General features: G+C 38.4%; 1 protein-coding gene across 1 annotated transcript in view; it reads left to right on the top strand.

Moving 5' to 3' along the window:
- Positions 1-19,489, top strand: part of TTC1 (tetratricopeptide repeat domain 1) — a 33,934-nt gene extending 14,445 nt beyond the window's left edge. The window contains exons 4-7 of the mRNA XM_003210282.4: positions 1,495-1,531; positions 3,252-3,400; positions 10,580-10,634; positions 18,274-19,489. Coding sequence (XP_003210330.1) covers positions 1,495-1,531; positions 3,252-3,400; positions 10,580-10,634; positions 18,274-18,407 — 375 coding nt within the window. The 3' untranslated portion in view covers positions 18,408-19,489. The remainder of the gene's footprint in view (positions 1-1,494; positions 1,532-3,251; positions 3,401-10,579; positions 10,635-18,273) is intronic.
- Positions 19,490-21,797: the final 2,308 nt, after the last annotated feature.

The following is a 21,797-nucleotide window of genomic DNA, read 5'->3' as shown; positions in this document are numbered from 1 at the left end:
CTGAAGAGAAACTAAACAATTTACTTTGTAAGCTGATAATTGATTTTAAAGAATAACAGTTAGAGGTTCTTCATGTAAGTGAAGATTTCATCTTTATAAACAAGCTGTTGGACTGCCATACAACTGGAAGAATGGGAGGAGAACCATTATGCCAGTTTGAGTTAATGCAGTCTGTGGACTTGCTACTATTTGACAGCAAAGGGAGCTAGAAGGACCTATCAGCAAGTATTTGGTAACACTTTTCTGGCTCACAGGAGTGTTCCGAGTCTAAATTTAGTTGTCTGAGATATTTGTGTGGCTTTTCTATAATGCTTATTATTGTACTTAAAGAAGTATGTCCCTTCAGGCTATAAACATGGTGCTAAATTACCTCTTCTTTCTAAATAAGTGGATGGAAGTGAAAATTCAAGAGAAATTACTCCCTACTTTTGTTTTAAGATTAAATGGTTCTGGAAAAGTAGAATAGTAACTCCTATAATCTTTTTGTCCTCTTGCAAAGTTAACTTTCTTGCAGTTCTCTTCTAATATTGAGGCAGATGGAGCTCTGTTTGGGAACGTACTTGCAGCCATATTTAAGTATAAATAAATCATTGCTCAGACAGAATTATCTAACTTGCTTTTGGGATACAAAATTGTTTGACCAGACAAGTTAAAAATGGAATTGAGTAGTAGCAGGTGCTGGAACCTTTCAAATTCAAAAGCAGTAAACTGAAAAACGTCGTCATAATCCAGATGTTAACTAGAAAACTAATCTAATAATTTCCAAATGATCACAAGATGATAAAAGAACTATGCACAGACTAAAAACCTCACCTGTCCAGATCAGTGGAACCTCCCACACCAATACTTTACTCTGAAAATAGCAATGAACAGCCTTTTTGTTTTCTTGAAGCCCTTTTAGCTTAGATGAAAGTAGGTTCCTTGTCTCAGTCTTCTTCCTTTTTTTCTTTTTCTCCATTATAAGCAGATTGCTTGATTCTCCTCCTCTAACTGTGGTTGTCTGGGCACACTAAAATCTTGTCCCTACCACTTCTGGAAGACACGAGCATTTTCCCTGGTAGAGGAAGTTATATGAGTACTAAAGGAAAATCTGCTTTCCAAATGTCTTAGCTTGTACAGACAAGAATTTATCTGGGAGTCCTGGGAACAGTCAGTTCCAACCCCTTACTTAATTGACATACGTACAAAAGCTGTAGCTCAGTTAAGCTAAGGCCTGCAGATGTGACTCAGCCTTTTGACTGTAGCTTGCTGCTGGCTGCTCTGTGCAGACTGATTAGTGGGGCGGCCGTGCAATTTGAAGGCTGGCAGCCTTTGCAGAGAGGAAGCTAATCACTGGTAAAGAGCTTTAAATCAGAAGCAATGGTATGAAAAGCCTTGATTACATGAACATCCCAGTTCCTTGGAATGCCAGACAACCCTTTTTGCTTGCAATTGTAAGTAATCTGTTTCCCAAGAAATACAGTTTAACTATAACAAAACTGTTCTGTGCTCTAGGACAAGACAGAAGCAGCCCTAAATGACTGCAGCAAAGGTATGACTTTGTCTTTCCTGTGTTTTGCTCTTATGCTGGATTTTTGATGAGTAAATGACACCAATTCATGCTTTACAAGCAAGTGTTATCACTTTAGGCATAACAGTCTTTAAATAATTTATAGAAAAACTGTAGTGGAAAACATCTCAATCTAGAATTACTTATTTTGTGAAATGTGAATGAAACTTAGTATCTGTAATAATTTACTTTATATTCTTTTGTGCCAACAAGACTGTTGTTTGTACTTTTTTTTTTTTCAATAAGAAAGCATTTTTATTGTGGAAGCTGTTATACTTACTTTTATAAACCCACTTCCACCTGCTCAAATCTTGGTTTAATCTCAGGCTCCAAAGAACTGTGGGGCCTCACAGAATTAAAAGCATTATCAGTTCCCTTTTATGCATGGCTTTTGCTTTGTCACAAGGGCTTATGCTTTCCCATTTTTGTCCTGCATAGTTTTATCTCTGCAACTTCTAGTGAAATCATTTCAGCTCTCTGTTGCTTTATTGCTTCCACCCACTCACCCATGCTCGAATATTTGTTAAACTCCCCATGATAGCTGGGGGAAAACGTCCAAATTACCAATCAGAAAACTAATCCAGTGGCTGAGTGCCAGTACTGCTTGTACAGTAAATAGAAGTTTGTATGTTTTAAAAGTAACCTTGAAGGTAACAAATTGTAGGTGACCTCTCTTACGCTGGGGTTTTGCGTTTTGACAGCGGTGCATTTTCAAAAACATTTCTGATAATTTTGTGGTGGCTTATAAAGAACTGGTATGTTTTGCTGCAGTGAGACTTAAACCAACCATCGCTTGATGCTCCGCGGGGACTTGGCTTACAGGCTGCAATGCAACACCTACAGCAGCAGAGCAATTCGCTCTAGCCTGCAACTTGTTGACTGTAGTATTGTCTTTGTCCTTCCAGAAGAAATAAGCTCTGGAATACTTGCCTAGTCTGAGTTTTAGTTATCCTGGAAACAATTTTAATGAGTTAGCAATTAAAAAAATTAGGCGGGATTTTGTACTTGCTTTTCCTATGATGAAAAATGGGTAAATAAATTCTTGAGAAATTAACAGGAGCCTGTGAATTGTACGTTTAGGAGTTAGTCCTAACTGTACCAGTTGACCTGTTAATGTGTGCCAAGTGAACAAGAAGAAGAAAAGCTTAAATTCAGTCCATAGGCCTCTGTGCAAATGTGTAGATCTTGTATAACCTTTTGTGGATTCACAACCCAATTTTGACTGTTTGATATTAAAGATGTTCAGAAGAATACTAATAGTTGTTCTGGAGTTTGTCTCAACTTATACTGAGACAAACAAGGAAATGCTTGATTTCCCTGCTGTGTGTATCTTTTGGTATATTTAACCTTAAATATAATCCAATAATATTTATTTATTATGTATTCAAACCTGAAAAATACCTTAGGGACTCCTCAAGTTTTTGAGGCATCACATCATCTCTGTGCATTAGAAATCGTTTCTGTGTAGTGATGATCATAGACGTTAGATGAAAAATGGTCATTTCCATTAGACTGTTTACAGACAAGGGTGAAGAGTGCTTTTCTAAATTATGATTTAGCTCTTAAACTGTGACTGCTTCATTCTAAGCTGCAGCATAAAAATAACTATTAATATTAAAAAAGTAATACACACTTAAGAATTCATTGTTGGAGCTGTAGAAATGTTTCAAATAAAATGCTGTGCTTTATTTTTGTTTTCTAGCAGTGGAATTAGATCCTAACTATATTAGAGCTTTGCTGAGAAGAGCAGAACTACATGAAAAAACAGAAAAACTAGATGAAGCTCTGGAAGATTATAAAGCAATCCTAGAAAAAGACCCATCAGTTCATCAAGCCAGAGAAGCTTGTATGGTAAGCCTTTTTAGTGTACTTTGGCTCAACTTCAAAATGAAGTCTTTCCTTTCCTAGTCTAAATATTCAGTGCTCTCAATGCAAGCTGCTTCACGTGCGCTAGCAATACCTTTGAGTCTAAAATGTACTGTTCTTCTCATCCAGTTTTACATAGGGTAGATGACATGAAATGCTACAACTTCCATAACAGGACTCAGGTCCATAAAGCATAGTTATTTTTTTTAATGTTTGTAAAATGAGTGAAGGTAGATGTGTGTTTTGAGCTGCAAACTGTATTTGTGCCTGTTGGATAGCATACCCCACGCCCTACACAATGCACACACAAAAATCACACAGTTGTAGGAGTTGGAAGGGATCTAGTGATCACTGAATCCAATCCTGCTAAAGCAAGTTCCCTACAGCAGGTCACGCTGGAATGCATCCAGGTGGGTCTTGAATATCTCCAGAGAAGGAGACTCCACAACCTCTCTGGGCAGCTTGTTCCACTGCTCCATCACTCTGACAGTGAAGAAGTTCTTCCTTGCACAGTTTGTCACTGAATATATTACAGTTCTCACTTTTCTTCTAGTTTGATTCTCCCTGAGGGATATCTTGTAACTGAATGCAGTAACGTTTCAAAAATACTCTTCTAAGTAACATTACAATACACATAACAAACTTTGAATAACTGTATTTATACATGTGCTAGGAAAGGCCACAAACAGGACAGCACTGACTATTGTAGTGAATCACTGCAACATTTTAGTAGCCAACATTTCAATATGGATCTGCAATTTGGAAATCATAGAATCATTTGAACTGGAAAGAACCACTAAAGGCCATCTGGTCTAACTCTTCTGCAATGAACAGGGACGTTCAGAGCCCCTCCAGCCTGACCTTGAGTGTCTGCAGGAGTGGGGCACTTACCACTTCTGGGCAGCCTGTGCAGTGCTTCTCTGCTCTTATTGTAAAAACAAACAAACAAACAAACAAAACACAACAAAACCAAAACCTTAAGAATAGAAGTCAGAATACAAATATTCAATAATAGAGTTTTTGCTAGTTAATAAATTAGTGGGAATCTGTTTTTCTTTCAGTATAATTATTCTGGTAATTGATGAGTTGGCAGTTAAATGCTTTCTTGGCATGGAAATATATACTTTTTTGATTACTTGATTATTTAAGTGAACAGCAGATAGAGGTCAGTAGCTGTTTGAATTATCTGCAGGTCTACTTAAATGCTGATACTTTTGCTTCTTGATTTTGCTGCATTCTGGCTTTGGTGTTTGTTGGGGGTTTTTTGGCTATGCCTTGCTGTGTATTGGCTATTTTAAGATATTTTACTGATAATGATTAAGTCTGCTATTAAATTTTTAAAACTTCGCCTTTCACATAAAAAAAGGCATCTTGTAGTTGCAAATGGCACTCTTTTCTAATTAAATTACTTTCATTGTTTCCAAATAATGTGAGCTCTTCAGCTTAGCACTGTGTTCCCATGTCTGCTTTCACTGAGCATTATAAATACTTAAGGATTAAAGGTTCCTTGAAGAAATTTTGTCATATCACTCGAATAATAAAAAAAAAAATTAAGTTCTTTAAGGTGTGCTTGGACTTCAGGATGTGGCAGCTCTGCTGAACAAAGGTAAACTCCTAACACTTCAGGAAGCCCAATCTATCATGTAAATAACCTCTACTCAGTGAGGATATAAAGTGATTGCTACAGCCAGTTCATTTGAGGTCTTAAGTAACTCAAATACAAGCAGAAAGTGTTTTTTCTAGTGATGTTTAATATGTTAATGCTTAGCATGGAAACTACCTGTCAGTCAGACAATTTCAAAGAGTCTTTTCACAAGGGTTGGTGTAGCAGGAAGGGCTATTTTTGTGCAGAAAGCTCCTCTTATAGGCTGCTTGCCATTCCTATTTCTGAAAGAGGTTATGAAGGGGCTGTTGAAAGGAAAAATGTGGTAGATAGAGAGACAGTCTGTGGCTTTGAAAGAATGCATGCAAATGAAGGGTAGCTGCTATCAAATAGAAAGTGACCAGCAGCTATGCCAGAGCGGGAGCTTCATGTCATGGTGTGTGAATGGCTTTGAGCACCAGAGTGCCTGGAAAGAGCTGACTACCTTCCATAGGGAAAACAGCAACTTAATTCCATTTTAGGATAAATGGATGCAGTTTTTAAATATAATGCTTAGTTGGGCACTTGAATCTATATGACATACTTGACTTCTTTTAATAGCTTGTTAAATTTTCAAAAGGTATCAGTGTTCTGTGTTCAGCTTCGTATCATTGAAACTGCAACCTACTCTGCCCCATAAAGGAAAAAAGTTTACTCCCAGAAATTTTCTGTAAAAGCCACTTAATATACATTGGTGCAGAAATATGTTTTCAAGGTTTGGGTTTAATTATTTTAATTCTCTATTTGTGAAAATAAGGTATTAGTAGTGATTTTTTAAATTCCCCTCCCCCATACCATGCTGTTGTAATGACACATTAGGAAGTGCTTTAATAGCATATTAGACAAGAAGCCTTGCCTGAAATTACTTCCTTTGGGACTAGATCAATTGCACTGATGGCAGAAAAGTACTCTGCTTAACTGTGTAACTCCCATTAGTGGTAAGGGTAAGGTTTCACAAAGCAGCTGAAGTGTTGAACTGCCTGCTGCTTTGAAAGCTGTCCAGTTGCTTTCCTCATGCTTACACTGGTACGAGTCCATGACTGACCCTGTGGAGATGGCTGGTGATATATATATGCATATATACATGTGACTCTGGCAGACAACTAACTTGGCCAGAAGGAAAAACATCTATAAGTGAGCAAAAAAAAAAAAAGCCAGCAACCAAAAAGCCCTGAAGGAGTAGTTTTATACTGTCTTGCTCTTTGCACTCAGAGGAGTCCTACTGCAGTTACTGGTGAGAAGGAAAGATGTGGTCAAGGCAGTGCAGGAACTGGGCCGGTCACTTCTGGCAGCACCCAGTGACAAGGTCAGTTGACTGTAGTGTGAAACAACCCCCTGATGCTTGTTGCGTGCATCTGAGAGCAGGAGAGCGTTTTATCACCTAGCTCTTGGCAATGGCTTAATAAATGGCAGGCTTGTCAAACATCGTTACTGCAGGGGCAGTGAACGTGATGCATCCATCATAGTCGAGAAAAGAGTATTTGTGTTGGCCGTGTTTATAGTCTCCTAGCTGAGACTATGGCTTATTTGATCCAGGAATTCAGCCAAGGAATCTGCTGACGTTTCTAAAGGAAACGATGGGATTTAGTTTCTCTAGCTTGTAGTCTTTTAGCATTAGCCTCGATCCAAGAAAGAGGCCTAATGTAATCTAGTTGGTTACTTGGTAAAACAGTGCTAGCGTGTTTTAGCACAAAGAACAACTGTGCAGATCTGACAGATTGTTACGAAGCACCAGTAAGGACTCCATAGATGAAGATGTGAGAACACTGTCAGTCATTGGTACAAAATACAAGGAGCTTGAAACGTACGTTTTAGCTGATCTGAACCCCCTAAAAGTTTAGATGCTGTCCTTTCTGCCTCTTTCAAAACCACAATTTTCTTTCCGTATCTGGTGGAGATTTGTTCCAGGAGAGAATCAGGAACAGTGCTGCTGTTCTTCCTGGTCATCTTTCAGGAGTGTTTTAGAATGATTGGTCATTTACTCATAATTTTTGTACCTGGAAAGCACAGTTTGACTGTTAGGTGTACATTCTGCTCCTTGACCTCATTGTAGCAGGCAGACTTAGGTCAAATATGGTGCAGGATACTTTGTATGAAATGCCCTCCGTTTGTACTGCGGTGGGATTTACAGCATTTTGCTTTCCAGTTGGTCCTGTTCTTGGTCAAGTTACAGATAAAAGCAGTATTTTGAAATTGAGACTTTAAAGCCCGCCCCCCCCCCCTTGGAAAATTTGTTAATGAAATACTGACATGGCTAATTTTATGCTTTTTAAAATAATTGCAATAGATCACTAAATTTTGTAATAAAAAATGTAATTCCAGATATAATGCTGTATGTAATTAGCAGATTTGTAATATGTAGGGACTAAGAGGTTCTGCTTTATTGTGATGTAAAGTGCCCTGCTCTTTGCAGAACCAGTTCAGCACTTCTGTGCCTCCGCTGGTAGTGAAAATGATGCATCAAGAGAATCTGCAAATTAGCTTTATTCACTGTTAGAGCCAATCTTTCTCCTTCCTACGTATAAGAAATATTTCACATACTGCTTTAGGGAATATAATAATCTTGTTAAATGGTGGTTTAAAAGAAGTTAAATGCACAGTAATTCTTTGCTTAGGTTCCTGATTTGTTAGCTGCTTTAAAATTTCAGTACAGCTTATATGTTAGAAATACTCATGGTTTAAAGCCCACTGTTGCAGACTTTGGTTGCCTTTGGCATCATTTATGCCAAATGAAACAGTTTGAAATTACAGTGTTTTGTGGTCAAATAATCCCTATTGATGCTTTCGCAGAGTGTTTAATTATGTGGTATCAATCATTAGGTTTTGTTTTTAGAAGGTGTATAGCAACGTTGAGTGAATTTTAGCTTCAGCGCAGTTTCTGAGGGAGTGGCAGACCAGATAAACTTATTTACCAAAAGAAGCTGTACTTTGAGATAAGTATCACAGAACAAGATGAATAGCCATGCTTATGGATACTATTCTATAGATAAGTAACCTTAGATGTACTTTTCTGGAGTGACAAATGCTGAGTCTTTGGAATAGTACTATTCAGGCAGACAAAGCACGGAACATGTATTTCTGATCAAGTATTTACGTCTTCATTTTATGCTAAAGGCTAATGTCCACATGAGAGACAGGTTCTGCATAAGCCAAACTCTTCCAAGATACAGCAGATGTGCTGTGGTTTAACCTGGCAGGTAGTTGAGCGCCACAAATTTCCAAATTCCCCCAATTCCCAGTGGGATGGGGGAGAGAACAGAAAAAAAAAACCAACAAAGTAGAACTCGTGGGTTGAAATAAAACTATTTATTAAGATAGAAAAAAGAAAGAGAGAATGTCACAGCCACAGTGCAAACTGAATTTACAGCCTGGGGATATCCACACATTTTCATGTAGGCAGCTTGGGTCCAGACCCAAGTTAATAAGCCCCTCTGGGTCAGCAGGAGTCGGATGGTGTCTGACTGCACTAATTGGGTCTGATTCACTGGTGGTGATATTGGGCCTAAGCTCATTTCAGGCTTAGCCACCTCTGTGTACATGCATTGTACTCTTTCATATTGATTTTTCAGTTTTTATGGGGTATAACACCTCTCTTCCCCATCAGTGTTGAAAGTGCCTGTGTTCACCAGTCAATACTGTTTTGAACAGGAGGAATAGTCAGGCAGATTTTTTTTTGAATATCTTATTTCACTGTAACAGTGTTATCGGAGTGACAAACCCATCCATGATGACTGGAGCTATAAAATGCAGGAAGGAACCAAATTAGGAAATTGAATTCCTTAACTATGTTCAAAGCCAATTATCACAAGGGAAGTACATAAGGAGTGAATTCCACACCTGTTACCATAGTTTACAACTGTAATTAACTTACTGATAGCTCCATTTCAGCAGATCTGTCTTATTTGCCATGACTATATAATTGGATCCTGAGCTGCCAGAGTTGTATAGTAATAAGTGTAGTAAATAAGTTTGAAATAGTAACTTCTGAAAATATGAAAAAGATATAGTGTGAATGACAGTTGCTTTATATATATTTTTTTAATATACAAAGGCTGCTCAAAAGTGATGTTTCCTATTTTATTAGTTGCCCTGTGATGTCAGAGGTGGATGTTGGTGGTATAGAAGCAAAGGTTGAACCTTGTCACCAATATTCCATTCCATTTTGTTGCCATGTGACAGGTGGCAGCAGAGGGGCATTCTGACACAATGGCATCTGACATGGAAGTGTGTATGAAGGTGAAATGGATTTCTCCATGCGGAGAAAATGCTAAACTGAGTGACATTCACTGACACTTGGTGAATGCTGATAGAGACCAAACAGTGAATGTAAGCACAGTGAGGTGACGGGTGGTGCATTTCAACAGTGGGTCACCTCTTCTGGCACAGACTTTTTATGAGCATAGCATGCAGGTTCTTGTTCATTACTGGTGGTGACTGTGTTGAAAAATAATGTTTTGTAGCTGAGAATTTGCTCTCTCAAATAGTGTTATTGTGCTGGATTGGATCTGTTGTGGTTTCCATGGAAATAAATAGGAGGCATTACTTTCAAAGTGATCTAAGCTGTTTTTGACTGATGCAATAGTAAATGTAGTGAATAGGAAACTGTAGTTTAAAATGGTCATTACAGTCAGTTAGCAAAACAGCACTGCTGTTTGAGATGGAAGATGAGCCACAGCTGTTTTAAGTGTAAATGGGAATCTCGGATCACTAGGAATACGTAGACTATGCAGTTATGTAATGCTTGTTAGAGATGTGATAAGGTTTTTACCTGTGATGGTGCACAGATTTAACACTAGTGCCATTTCTGAGGAGGAGAAAAACACGAACAGACTGTTCCTTGGACTGACACCTTGCTCAGGATGAAGTTCTTGTTGGAAGTTCTCTCCATGATGAATCGTCGGATTGGGGTCCTCATTAGAGATATGACAACAGTGCATAATGAGGTGTTGCTCATTAAACTATATCCTGAAGTTCATATACAGCTAATTCAGTGATCTTCTGATAAAATATTTTTGTCTAAAAGGTCTTCATGTTTTCAGCATGCATTTCCCTGAAGCTGTCTGCCAATTCAAACTGACTTTACAGATGTTTTTCCCCACTGTACTCATGTTCAGAAGTCAAATGCAGTGCTTCCTTAATTTCTCTAGTCTCTCTTAACCATATTTAATGTCTGTGGTAGAGGAGATAGGGCAAAAATGTACTTTAATTCTAGGTCTCTTAAATTCCCTGAACTCTTCAGTTAAAATACTAGACAAGCAGATCAGATTCCTTGTTCAGATGTAAAAATGTGTGCCTGTGTGAAACCTGCACTTACAAGTTACAACTTGCTGTATTTCTATGAATTGATGTCATAGAATGAATTACAGGTTTCCATAGTAGGATAAAAGAGTTGGTTTGACATGAGCATTTTTTTAAAGCCATAAACCATGTATCTTGGGTATGTATATGAAAGTTAGATATGCTTAACCTACAGTATTACTGAAAGCATGGATCTGATTCCAATTCTGTCTTCTTTTCTGCAGCGATTACCTAGACAAATTGAAGAGCGGAATGAAAAATTAAAGAAAGAAATGTTAGGTAAGTAGTATGCTTATATAACTTGCTTAATAATCATTGTGGTCTGCTAGAAAAATAAAGGATATAATCGTGTTAAACAAAGCTCATGATTTCTTCCTAGTTCTCCATTGCTTAGTTTTGCCTATGAAAAGTTTTAGCCAAATAATTTTCCCCTACAGAAAAAGTTATTAGTTAAATTTATAGGCTGTAATACTCAAGATATTTTATAACAATACATATAAAAGCAGAGGGAAATGGTTTGAAATGGGCTCTGTCCATACTCTGTGCAAGCAAACTTTCAAGGGAGACGTTCCCATGAATGGGTTAAAACAGTTTTCACTAAACCATACATAAAAGAATTCAACCAGCTGTTATAACTGAGCATGTTTGATCTTGCGACTGAAGAAATAAATTTGGTTCCTTTTGTAGTATTTACCTATAGACCTCCAAGTCTTCATGTTTATCCTGGTTTATATGGTATTTCATTGCTGTGTGTGTGAGGCTGGATTAAAGCCTACCTAGTGTTACAAGCAGGCCTCTGGCCTTGCTAGGAAAGAAATTTGATTTCTTAACTTTTCTTGTAATTTATAAATGTCAGTATATACCAAAAGATACTGTTGACCATTATTATTTTTTAAAGAGAATGTAATTGGTATAACTGTTTGAATGTATGCGCCCCCATGATTGTATTGTATGGCTTTGTTTGGATAATAACTTAACAGGATTGACATCTTTCAAAAGGATAATTACTTAAATAAGACTGCCCAAGGAAGTTAGGTTTTCCTGTGTAATAATAATTTGTGTAAAACACTTCCTTGCACAACTCACAGTGTTATGGATAAACTAATAGTTGTGGGGTGACCCACAAAGGCTATTACCAATGTTGTTTGCTGCCTCCTAATCAGAAGGATTTTGTAGTTCTTACAGGTTCAGATAACAGATATCCTGATATTCTGGTTTTAAAACGAGGTGTTGGTGGGTTTTTATTTGTTTTCACATAATCTTTTCATCTGTGTTGTCTAGAAATTGCACACAAAAGAGCAAGGAGAAATGTCAGTATAAGATAAAAAGAGAAAGTTGACTGTACGTGACTAGCTGTCAGCAGTTAGCTATTTACTCATTCTGAGTGTGACAAGTAGTAGATGAAATGGTTTTTCTAAGATGGATAGGTTTTGAGAGTATAGGATGGTGTTTTGTTATTCTGTGGAGAATCAGGTTAAACAAACTCAGTCTATTTTGCATACAATAACACTAATTCCTAAAATATTTGGGAAGAAGAGACTCTTTGAAGAGCTTCTACTGTAGTTGACATTGTTCTTCAAGTTTTGCTTCTCACTGTGCAGGGAGTCTGATGTGCTCTTGTTTTGTATGTGTCTCGATCTACTGAATTTAAACAATTGCTGTAAGGCTTTCTAGAGCTGCTCTACATCATCAGATTGTTTCCAGCATTGTGCTTAGAACAAGCTATAAATAACTGACAAATGCAGAAAATCTCCAGAAGGATCATGCCTCTTTGTAGGACGCGATAGTTTTCAACACAAACTAAAATGAAAACAGTTCCTGAGCTCTTTTGAATTCTCCCTTTTTACTATTGATAACAATGTCTAAAGAGCCTCACTAATCACAAAAAGTACCGAAACAATAAATCCAGCTTTATAAACTGTCATTAGCAGCTTAATTCTGTATTGTTAACTTTCGTCTAGATTTCAGACTAGATGTAATCCAGTGGCAGGTAAGATTTAAGAACTGGCCTAGTCTTCTGAGAACTAGATCAGGTGATGTATATTGGGATGCTAAAGAAGGGAATCCCTTCTCAGTGATATTATATATGTGCAAGGGGATGCACTGACATTTACTTTTGTAAACAGCCACTCTAAGAGTCAGCATGTAACCCTGTTTTCATCCATAACCTCAGTGCGACAGGATTCATGTAAATTATCTTATATATTGTTAAAGTTGCCTGGTATCATTTGGGCATTTATTCATAGCATTACTTGTTACCACCAGTGTAACAGAAAGTAAGGAATTTTTCTATCATACAGTCTCTTCATAGAAATTTGAAGTTAAGTTTCAAATACGGGCAATAATTACTCATTTTATTTAAGTGTTATGCCCAATATCTTGTCCATAACAGAAGCAGCAATGTCATGCATCTAATGGTGCAGGCCTGGGAAGAGAAACCCTTCCAGCTGAAGGGTGGAGCAGGGAAGAATTGGGAGTTCCAGAAGGAATGTAAGACAAACTTGAATAAGCGTGGTGTTTAAAACATTTATTTGGATTCTTTTTATTGTACAAAGTGTTTGTTTTAAGCTGCTTCAACTCATGTTTTTCAAGAACTTTTTTAGTGCTATCTACCCACTGAGTACTGCGTCAGAATTAACAGTCGCTTAACAGTAATCTGCAACCAGTGCCAGGCATAGGAAGGTTTGTTCCCCATCTCTCTCACAGGAGAGCCAGCTGTGCTGTCTGGGTTGTGCCCCAGAATTCTTGGTCCCAGGAGAGCAAGTCAGACACATCCAAATAGTTCCAGGTCAGGCCTGGTGCAGGTGCGCTTACACTGAATTTATGTAATAACTAACAATGTCTTTTAGAATAACATCACACTTGTGCCTTGGTTCCTTTTGAAATTTGGATATTACCTTGAATTCTTATTTTAGTCAGTATATCAGCCCAGAAACGTGTTTTTTCTGGGCTTTTACGGTTTAGTTGAAACACACTAAGCACTGGTGTACCCAGCACAGCTGAGTAATGCTGCCATGAAAACCAGAACTGTGTACAAATAAACTTTACAAAGAGTGCATCTTCCTCCTTCCCCCAGTGTGTTGTTTCCTGTTTTCCAGTGCCACAGCTCATTACCACATAGTTTGACAGAAATTGAAACCACTTCTTAAGTGATGGTATGTGAATAAATCAGAGTACACATTCTTGGCTGGATCTTCTTTTCCAGACTACCTTGCTATGAATTCTTACATACAAATGGTAGTTGCATGTGATTAGCAAAGTTGATGTCATTAGAAAAATGGTGGTTTATTGCCAAACCAGCCCCATTTCTGCTATGTATTCTGAAAGGTTTTAACGCGTTTAAAGCTGGCATTTGCCTTTAAATTATGTTCATATTTTCCATTCAGTATTAGCAGGTTAATGTTGTCACACGATGCTAAAATTGGCCCAGTGCCACCTAACCTCCATTTGAGTTTCATATAAATGAAAGCTTAACTTATAGCACACTTTCACAGTAGCTTTTAAATGCTTGTGGCACTGAAGTGTTCAAGGTCAGCTTGGGCAGGGTTTTGGACATCCTCCACGAGATCAGGTTGCCCATGCCCATGGCACGAGGGTTGGACTAGATGGTCTCTAAAGGTCCATTCTAACCCAAACCCATTCTGTGATCCTATTGTTCTTTTCCTTTATGTTTCATAACATGGGCATCCTCTACCTCCCTCATGCCTATGTCTAGCCATTTGGATTATTTTTCTTCTGATTTTAAAACAAAAGCTCTTTAGCTATTGTGCAACAAGCTAGTCTTGTTTAGATCCTCATTATTGTGATGAAGGACCATGGCCCTCGGGGAGAGGGTGTGAAGTGAGTGGGAGTTTGGAATTGTTTCAGTGAGGTTTAGCAGCTTGCTGACTGTGATCACAACACAATTTTTTACATAGCCATAGGAAAGCTAAGCGTATCGGATATAAACATTGGGGTGGAACATATGCCAATCTGTGTAACTCATCTTATACAAACAATTCATCAAATCTGATCAAAAACACTTGGGATTTTCAGCTTAAGTTATAAAATGAGTGTATTCTGGAAAACAGTAAAATGTACTTACTTATTAATGTGATTAACACAAAGACCAATTAGAGGATCTCGCCTGGGCCTTTCCATCAATAAGAGCTTTTTCCAGCTACCTCAGATCAGTGAAAATACTTATGAGGCTTAATGCCTAAAGAATGATTTTCTTCTTTGACACTGAAGGATATTTGAAACTAAGCAGCTGAAGCTCAGTACTGCGAGTACAGAGAACTTGAGGTCACTTGAAGTAGTTTGAACCAGAACTGATATACAGTTACTTTTTGTCCAGTCTTTGCTTACCATTTAGGGGTAGGAAGATGGTTTGTCCTATCTCTTCTAATTGCTTCAGAAATGCTGTTGATATACAGAAAGTTACACAAAGATAAGACCTCTTTAGAAATTTTTTAATCCAAAAAAATTCTTAGCATAAACAGTATCTGGCTTTTCAACTTCCAAGCAACACACAATCTCTAGCAACTATATTAGAAGAATTGCCAGAAATACTCAACAGCAGCCAGTTGTGATTGTTACATGAAAAATGAATCATGAGAAGTCTTTGTGCATCTGTCTTTTTTAACAGAACATTACTTTTTTTTTAGGTGAATAATGAATCACAGATTTCTGAGACTTACATTGATTTTTCCCAGTTATTTTTCCTGTTAATCTCTCAATATCGTTCTGCTCAATAACTTCAGCATGATGAAGTTCCAGGTGGAAAGTACCCACGTGCTGTTTCGGGAGAATGTGACCCTGCTCTGGCGAGTGCTTGACTGCCGAGAACTCCTTGCAGCTGAGTCACAGCTCCACATGCTTTTTGCCTCCTTCCAGCACAGTCTTTCTTTTAAGAGTTTTTCTTTGGGGGAAGGGAAAGGTTGGGCTTAACTACTGATCTTAATTTAGGGATGAAAGGAGAGCGGGGGAGGAAGAAACAGTGCACTCCAAACAGTGGGAACAGTGCTTTGGGCTTGAGTTCCTGGAAGAGGCAAGGCTTTCTTCTGCTTTATTAATATTATTTATTGGATGTGGTGCTCAGGGACGTGATTTAGCAGAGAGTTGGTAGGTTAGTATGGTTAGGTCGTGGTTGGACTCGATGATCTTTAAGGTCTTTTCCAACGTGAGTGATTCTATGATTAACATTTTAATTAATGTGGCTGCACCAAGAAGCAGTGCTGTACGTGGATTTCTGTGGCAGAACAGAATGGTGACCTATAACTGTATTGTTTAATGTATGGTCAAAGCTTGGTGAGATGAAGAATAAAGTATTAAATACATCTTAGAGCCTTTAGCTTCTCCCAGAGAACTGGCCTAGCTACAAGCAAGAATGCCAAGGCAGTTATTCTGTGTTTATGCTCTACTGTGACCGGAAGAGAGCCATCATACTAACTGCCACTAGAAAAGGCCTTTCAGTGTTTTTGAAACAGCCAAACTTGTCTTCCTGCTCCTGAGCCAGCTGCAGTGCTCGAGTAACTTGTAAACTGTTTACAACTGGCTGTAGGAATGCCAGACTATGCCAGGATTCTTCCACTACTAGACAAAGACACTTCTCACCCAAAAAAGTGAAGCTAAGCAATGACTGATTGTTTGTCTAAAAGCACAATAGCAACTATTCATCCCCATCGTAGAGACACTGTGAACATCTTTGTACTTTTATATCAGAGTGCTTTTAGAATGAAGCGTGGAATTATGAACTTGACTTAGTAGTTAATTTACACTAAATAGTGTAGCTTAAAAAAATAAATCTGCAGAAGGAAGCTAACCCTAAGTGAGCTGCCCAGTAACCTTGGCCAGGTCACTCAGCCACCTCATCTGTTAATCCGAACAGGAAAATAATATGAATAAAACAAAAAGCAAAAACCCATCCTACTAACTAGCTGCTTTTGGAGACAAAGGTTGTCTTTTTTTTCGTGCGGAATTTCTATTTTGCCTCTCAGAGACCAATCTTGCTTTAAGATAATTGCACAGATATCTGAAAGATACTCAGTTGTGAACGCGCATTTTGATGCAAGATCTTTAATTACACTGGCTAATATTTAGAAGTACTGTAGTAACATTAACTGTTAGTTTCCTTATACAGGATTGAGCTGCTCCTCAGACTAAAACGTTTGCATTTTTTGACTATCATTTTTTTCTTGTATTCTCTATGAATGTCTTTGAGAAGCTTCCCTGCCCTAATTCAGTTTTGTAAATGTGATTGGAAACGTCTATTTTGGATTACTGGGACAGTGTTTAACCTGGCTTGAACAGTTGCCAGATAGTCTGCCCCTTGTCTCTCATATCTGTTGAATAAGTTCAGACGTTGATACAGTTTCTGTTTTGAGTCACAGGGTTGCAGCACGGTGCAAAGCAAATGACTTGATCTGTTTAACACTTTGCTCTGTGTAACATAAATACTGTTCATGTCTTTTTGCAAAGGGCTTGCATAGAACTTCGCTCCTTACTTTTCTGTATTTCATCATTGCTGTGAAGTTACTGCTTCAGTATGGCTTAGCAGCAAAGCTCTAACTCAGTCCGGATTGTTGGCTGCATTGCAGTGAGGAAACTTAGCTAATAGCAGTAGTAATGATTGCACTTCTGGGGACGACTTGTCCTGGGTGTCACCTTAAGCAAAAGAACCTAGCAGAAGCATAGAAACTAAATGGTAACTGCTCTTATGACTTTGCAGTTGTATCCTAATACTTAGTTTAGAAGTAGAAGTAAAGGTAAAGACGACATCTAGAATAACACGTGCATGTCTTCTGTCTCAGATGGCTTTAAGAAAGCACACACACAAATTAGGAACAGCCAGGAGGAACGTGATATTTTTCTTGGAAAAGCAACCGTTCTTCTGCCTTGTGGTGCCAAGAGATCAGCTAGCTTGTGTTTAGCCAGCACTGAAGGTGTAAATTTTGCCTCTTGTTTAATTTTATGCATTTTACTTCTTCTACAAACTCTATTTAGATATGATTTCTTTGAAGAATGTCCTTTTGTTGTCCTTCTCCTTTTATTGGTGATAGGAACTATTGTTTATTAGAGTCAGAAAGCTTGTGTGCTGTGTATATTAATAGCAGCCTTTGGATTTTAACTGTTGTACCTTATGTATCTTTAATAATGCTCGTTAAATAACGGTTGCTTAGAATTCCTAGCAGGGATGAGTTAGCTACAGAGAACTGTAGTTTTGAACATGAGTTCCTGATGGCAGGATGTCATCTGTCATGCTAAGAATGGTTTACAAAGTTGTATGCTTCAAATGGAACTGCTCTATTAGAAGGTGCAGACACTTGCATGGATGGATTTCTTTCAATGTTCATTGTATCAATATACATAATCTAGAAAGAGAGCTGTAATAATTATGAGCGAGCAGAGTTGGAACTTTAGCTTTCTCTGTTTCTGTTGGCAGTCCAGGAAACTGGGCAGTTCTAATATCGTTGGATGTTTATAGAACTGTAACTGCACCAAAGTGGCAGGAACTGAAAAAATTATGTTGAAAAACAGAGTGTTGGAGGGTATCAAAGTTACATCCAAGTAAAGGAGAGACTGATTCTTGTGTGTGAGCTGCTGAAGTCCTGTGTAAGGAGCACTTGCGACTGAGGAAGTAAAGAACTACTAGTTAGCCAGAACCAGATGGTGTCTGAGCCACTGCATCAGTTCTGCCTGATAGACCTGTCAGAATCTGAACCGATCTACTTTCAGCTCCAGAGCTGACACTGGCTACATCACAACTGGAATTTTTTTAGTTCATACGGGAGCCTAAATATTCAACTAACTGGAGAGATTTCCGCAGCTTTTCCCTTGAATTAGTAGATAAATTAGTGGAGCTGGAGTGTGTAGCTGGGCATCATTCAGTGGGAGTTTTCCCTCTGCTTACTACTCACGTATTTCTTTTTCATTGTAGGCAAACTGAAAGATCTTGGGAATTTGGTTCTCCGCCCCTTTGGCCTGTCAACAGAAAATTTCCAGATAAAACAGGATTCATCAACTGGCTCATATTCCATCAATTTTGTTCAAAATCCAAACAACAATAGATAACATGAATTCAGCCTAGTTCTGCTGGCTTTCAGGCTTCGTGACCATGTGCTTGCACGTACCAATACAAGGATTCAGCAAACATTCTTCACTCTGTCCAAGTGAAGATAGACTCAAGCAAGTTCATTTCCCTGCTTATAAATTATTTACAACGTGAATGTAAAGAAAGTCATTTGACTTCTTTTAGTGGTAACTATGTCCTGTGTGTGATTCTTCACTTGCAGTATTTGGCTTGTCCACCAGTCAGGTACATTATTTTGGCCCATTCAATGCTGGTGAGAAAATTCTAGCGAGCAGTTCAGTTGAATCAAAATGCCCATGCACCTGTGGCCAAGAACAAAGCCAAATGGTGTCTTGGGGAATTAATGAATCTAGCAGAAGCACTTCTCCACATTCAGGAGGTGGGTGTGACTGACAGCATGCATGGAAGCAAATTGACCTCCTCTGTGGAATATTTTTTCTTGGTAATAAAGGCTTAGTATTTCTGTTGGATTGAATGTGAAGTTCTTGCCTTGTGTGAATCCTTTCCATGGTGGCAGTGTGGTTTAAAATTCTTACGTCTACCCACAAATAACATACTTACAAGACAGTAATTTGATGCACTTGAGGTGGTTTTTCTTCTTGCTTATAGCAACATCAGTACATTATCCTCAGGCTACCCTTTGTTTACTTTTTATTTATTTTTATTTTTTATTTATTTTCTTTTGAAGATGCTACAGAAGCTGTGTGATATTACGTATACACCTTGGAAAGGTCATATAAAGTTAGGGAAATCTGCTTCTCTGAGACTTATTCATGTTACAGATCCTCATAATGGCCAACAATTGACATTGAAATTGATTGCAAAAGTTCCTTGTGATGTAACACGCTTTGAGAATGCTGAAGCATTAATTCATAGAGAGTTATTAAAAAAAAAAAGTATTTTTCAAGTAGCTCATTTGGATTTTGGAGAATGAATATCTTTTGTAATTACTGCATACTGTTGGTTTTTTTAATCAATGTGGAAATGTTTACATTGGAGGCAGACTTCTTCAGTTGTCTCCACACAGATTTCAAAACATGATTTAATTAAATAATTACTGGTAGCTCTCTGTTGGCTATTAGTTGTCATCTTAAATTTATTTCAAGAAATCTTTTTGTGTGTACTTAAAGACTGAAAATGTACTTGTTGCATGTTTTGAGCTCCAGTCTTTACAGTGATGTGCCTGAAGGGAATACTCTCTAGCTAAGCTTTCTTGGTGCTTTCCTTTTTCTTCCATTTTACCAGCGCAGACTTAAAGGTGTATGGTTTGGGGTTTGTTGTTCATATGTTTTTTGATTGTTGTTCAACTCTGTCCTGGTCCATTTTTAGTTTTGACTTTGTAGTTAACTGTCTATAAATTATTTCATGTCTGCAGTGAGGTCGTGTTACATTAATGGGAATTAAAATGTCATTGCCAAGAGAGAAACCAAATTCACAGTAAGGACTGTGCTGCCTTTAACATCTTCTGTGTAATTAAAATGTCTCTTCACTAAGCAAAAGCACTCAGCCTTTAGGATTTCCATGTGCTGAAACAGTAACTATGTCTTGTTCGCTGGACTACAATTCCTAAGTGCAAGATTTTATTTCCTGTACTAAAATTGGGTAGACTGGTAGGTGTATGGATGGGAGGTTTTAAAGAAAGATGCTGCTCCTGGTATTGTGGATTAACTCAGCTGAGAGCTCAGCACCATGCAGTCATTCACTCACCCCCTCCATTCCCAGTGGCAGAGGGCTGAACTTACCTGTGCAGTGCAATGAGGATAAAGGGAATGTACTGGGAGAGAACTCTGCTCACACCCAAGAGGCTGCATAGGCTAATTAACTGGCTCAGAGCTAGCAACTCTGCTTTCAGAAGTGCAGCACTCTGCTTTCAGAAGAGAGCTCTTTAGACTCACAGAAGGCTTATTAGGTGAAGCAGAGTACTGAGACTGGTATAAATCTCACTAATTTTACCTGAAGCCTGGACTACTAAGGAGCAGCCCTGGGCAGAGGCCCTGTTGAGCTGGAACTCAGAAGCTTGGTTTGGGCCCAAACTGAGAAGCCACTCAGGAATGCCTGAATCGTGCCTTGCTAAAGCTTCTAGGTCAGCACACGACAGCAGAGATGTCCGCTGTTGCTGTTGCAGGCTCCGTGCTGCCTGACGCTGAAGAAGTGTCTGGCCCTGGAAGCAGAGCAGTACGGCTGCAGCTGGAGCAAGGCAGTCCACTGACTTGAGCTGCACCAGGTAACTCCTGGCCTGAGCAAAGGAGTGCATCCAGGGGTTTGTCTTGTTCAGCAACAGCCCTTTATCACTGAATGTGAGGCAGCTTAGATCAGAATCCCAGCCTTCACTCAACTGCAGTACATCACCCTACACCATGCATAAATTGAACCACTTTGAAGCTACTGTGCATACTTACTTTTTTCTTTGTATCTTGATTATTGCCAATTAATTGTTATCTTCACTCAGCCTTCTGTGTTTATTGCTTACTGGTTTGTGGCTGTCGCCTGGAGTTTCAGGCAGTGATGTAACAATTTGCTGTTTTGTCTTACAAATGAATTTGGTGACAAATGCTCTTTCTGCCATTCTGTTCCTGCTTCTTATCTTTAAAGACCTTCTTGGGCAGAGGCTGGGTAGCTCGTTCTGGAAAATAAAAGCACAACAAAACTTGTGATATTTCTACCTGCTGTGCAACTTCCCTGCTGGATGCCTGCTGCGTACCTGTAGTTCTAAAATGAAGGGTAGAATAAATGGAGCTGAAGAATTGCAGCTGATTTGCTTTTCATCCTTGTTTGTAATTTAATTGCATTGTGTGAAAGAGACAGCTTAATGTCACTGCAAGTTGTGCACACCATTAGAGAAGACTCATCTGTAGGTCATTCCTACTCAAAGTGCCGCTGTCTGGCTAGAATAGAAACCTCTGGACTGTGTTAATTTGACATTACTGCAAGTTTTTTCCAGGTAAAACACCAATTAATTGCCTGATGAAAGCTCTTTTGCATTGTCCACATCCTGAACCAGCTGCTTTTTTTTTTTTTTTTTTGGCTTTTTATTTTAAAAGGAATTTTTTTAAATGTCTAAATTAGTCATCACAGCTGCCAAGAGAAAGGTAATTGGTACTTCCTCCTGTTGTAAATGGCCACAAATCCCTTATTGCCAGGGTGTTTTGAGTCACATGCATTGGGTTTACAACCTCTAATAGGAAAAAATGCTTAATGCAGCAATCTTTTAAAAATAAATGCTCTAAACCAACAACATCTCTTAGAGATTTGTTCCAATAGTTACTCACCCTTGTGTTTTCAGCAGACATGCCTCTTTTCCACTTGGCGTTGTCTCTCCTCAGCTCCCAGCCTTTGTTTCATCTCATTTCTCTGCAAAAATAAAAAGCTGT

This window comes from Meleagris gallopavo, chromosome 15 (assembly GCF_000146605.3).
Source record: "Meleagris gallopavo isolate NT-WF06-2002-E0010 breed Aviagen turkey brand Nicholas breeding stock chromosome 15, Turkey_5.1, whole genome shotgun sequence".
Lineage (NCBI taxonomy): Eukaryota > Metazoa > Chordata > Aves > Galliformes > Phasianidae > Meleagris > Meleagris gallopavo.
The sequence above is the reverse complement of the archived record's forward strand: the minus strand, read 5'-3'. Positions and strand labels throughout refer to the sequence as shown.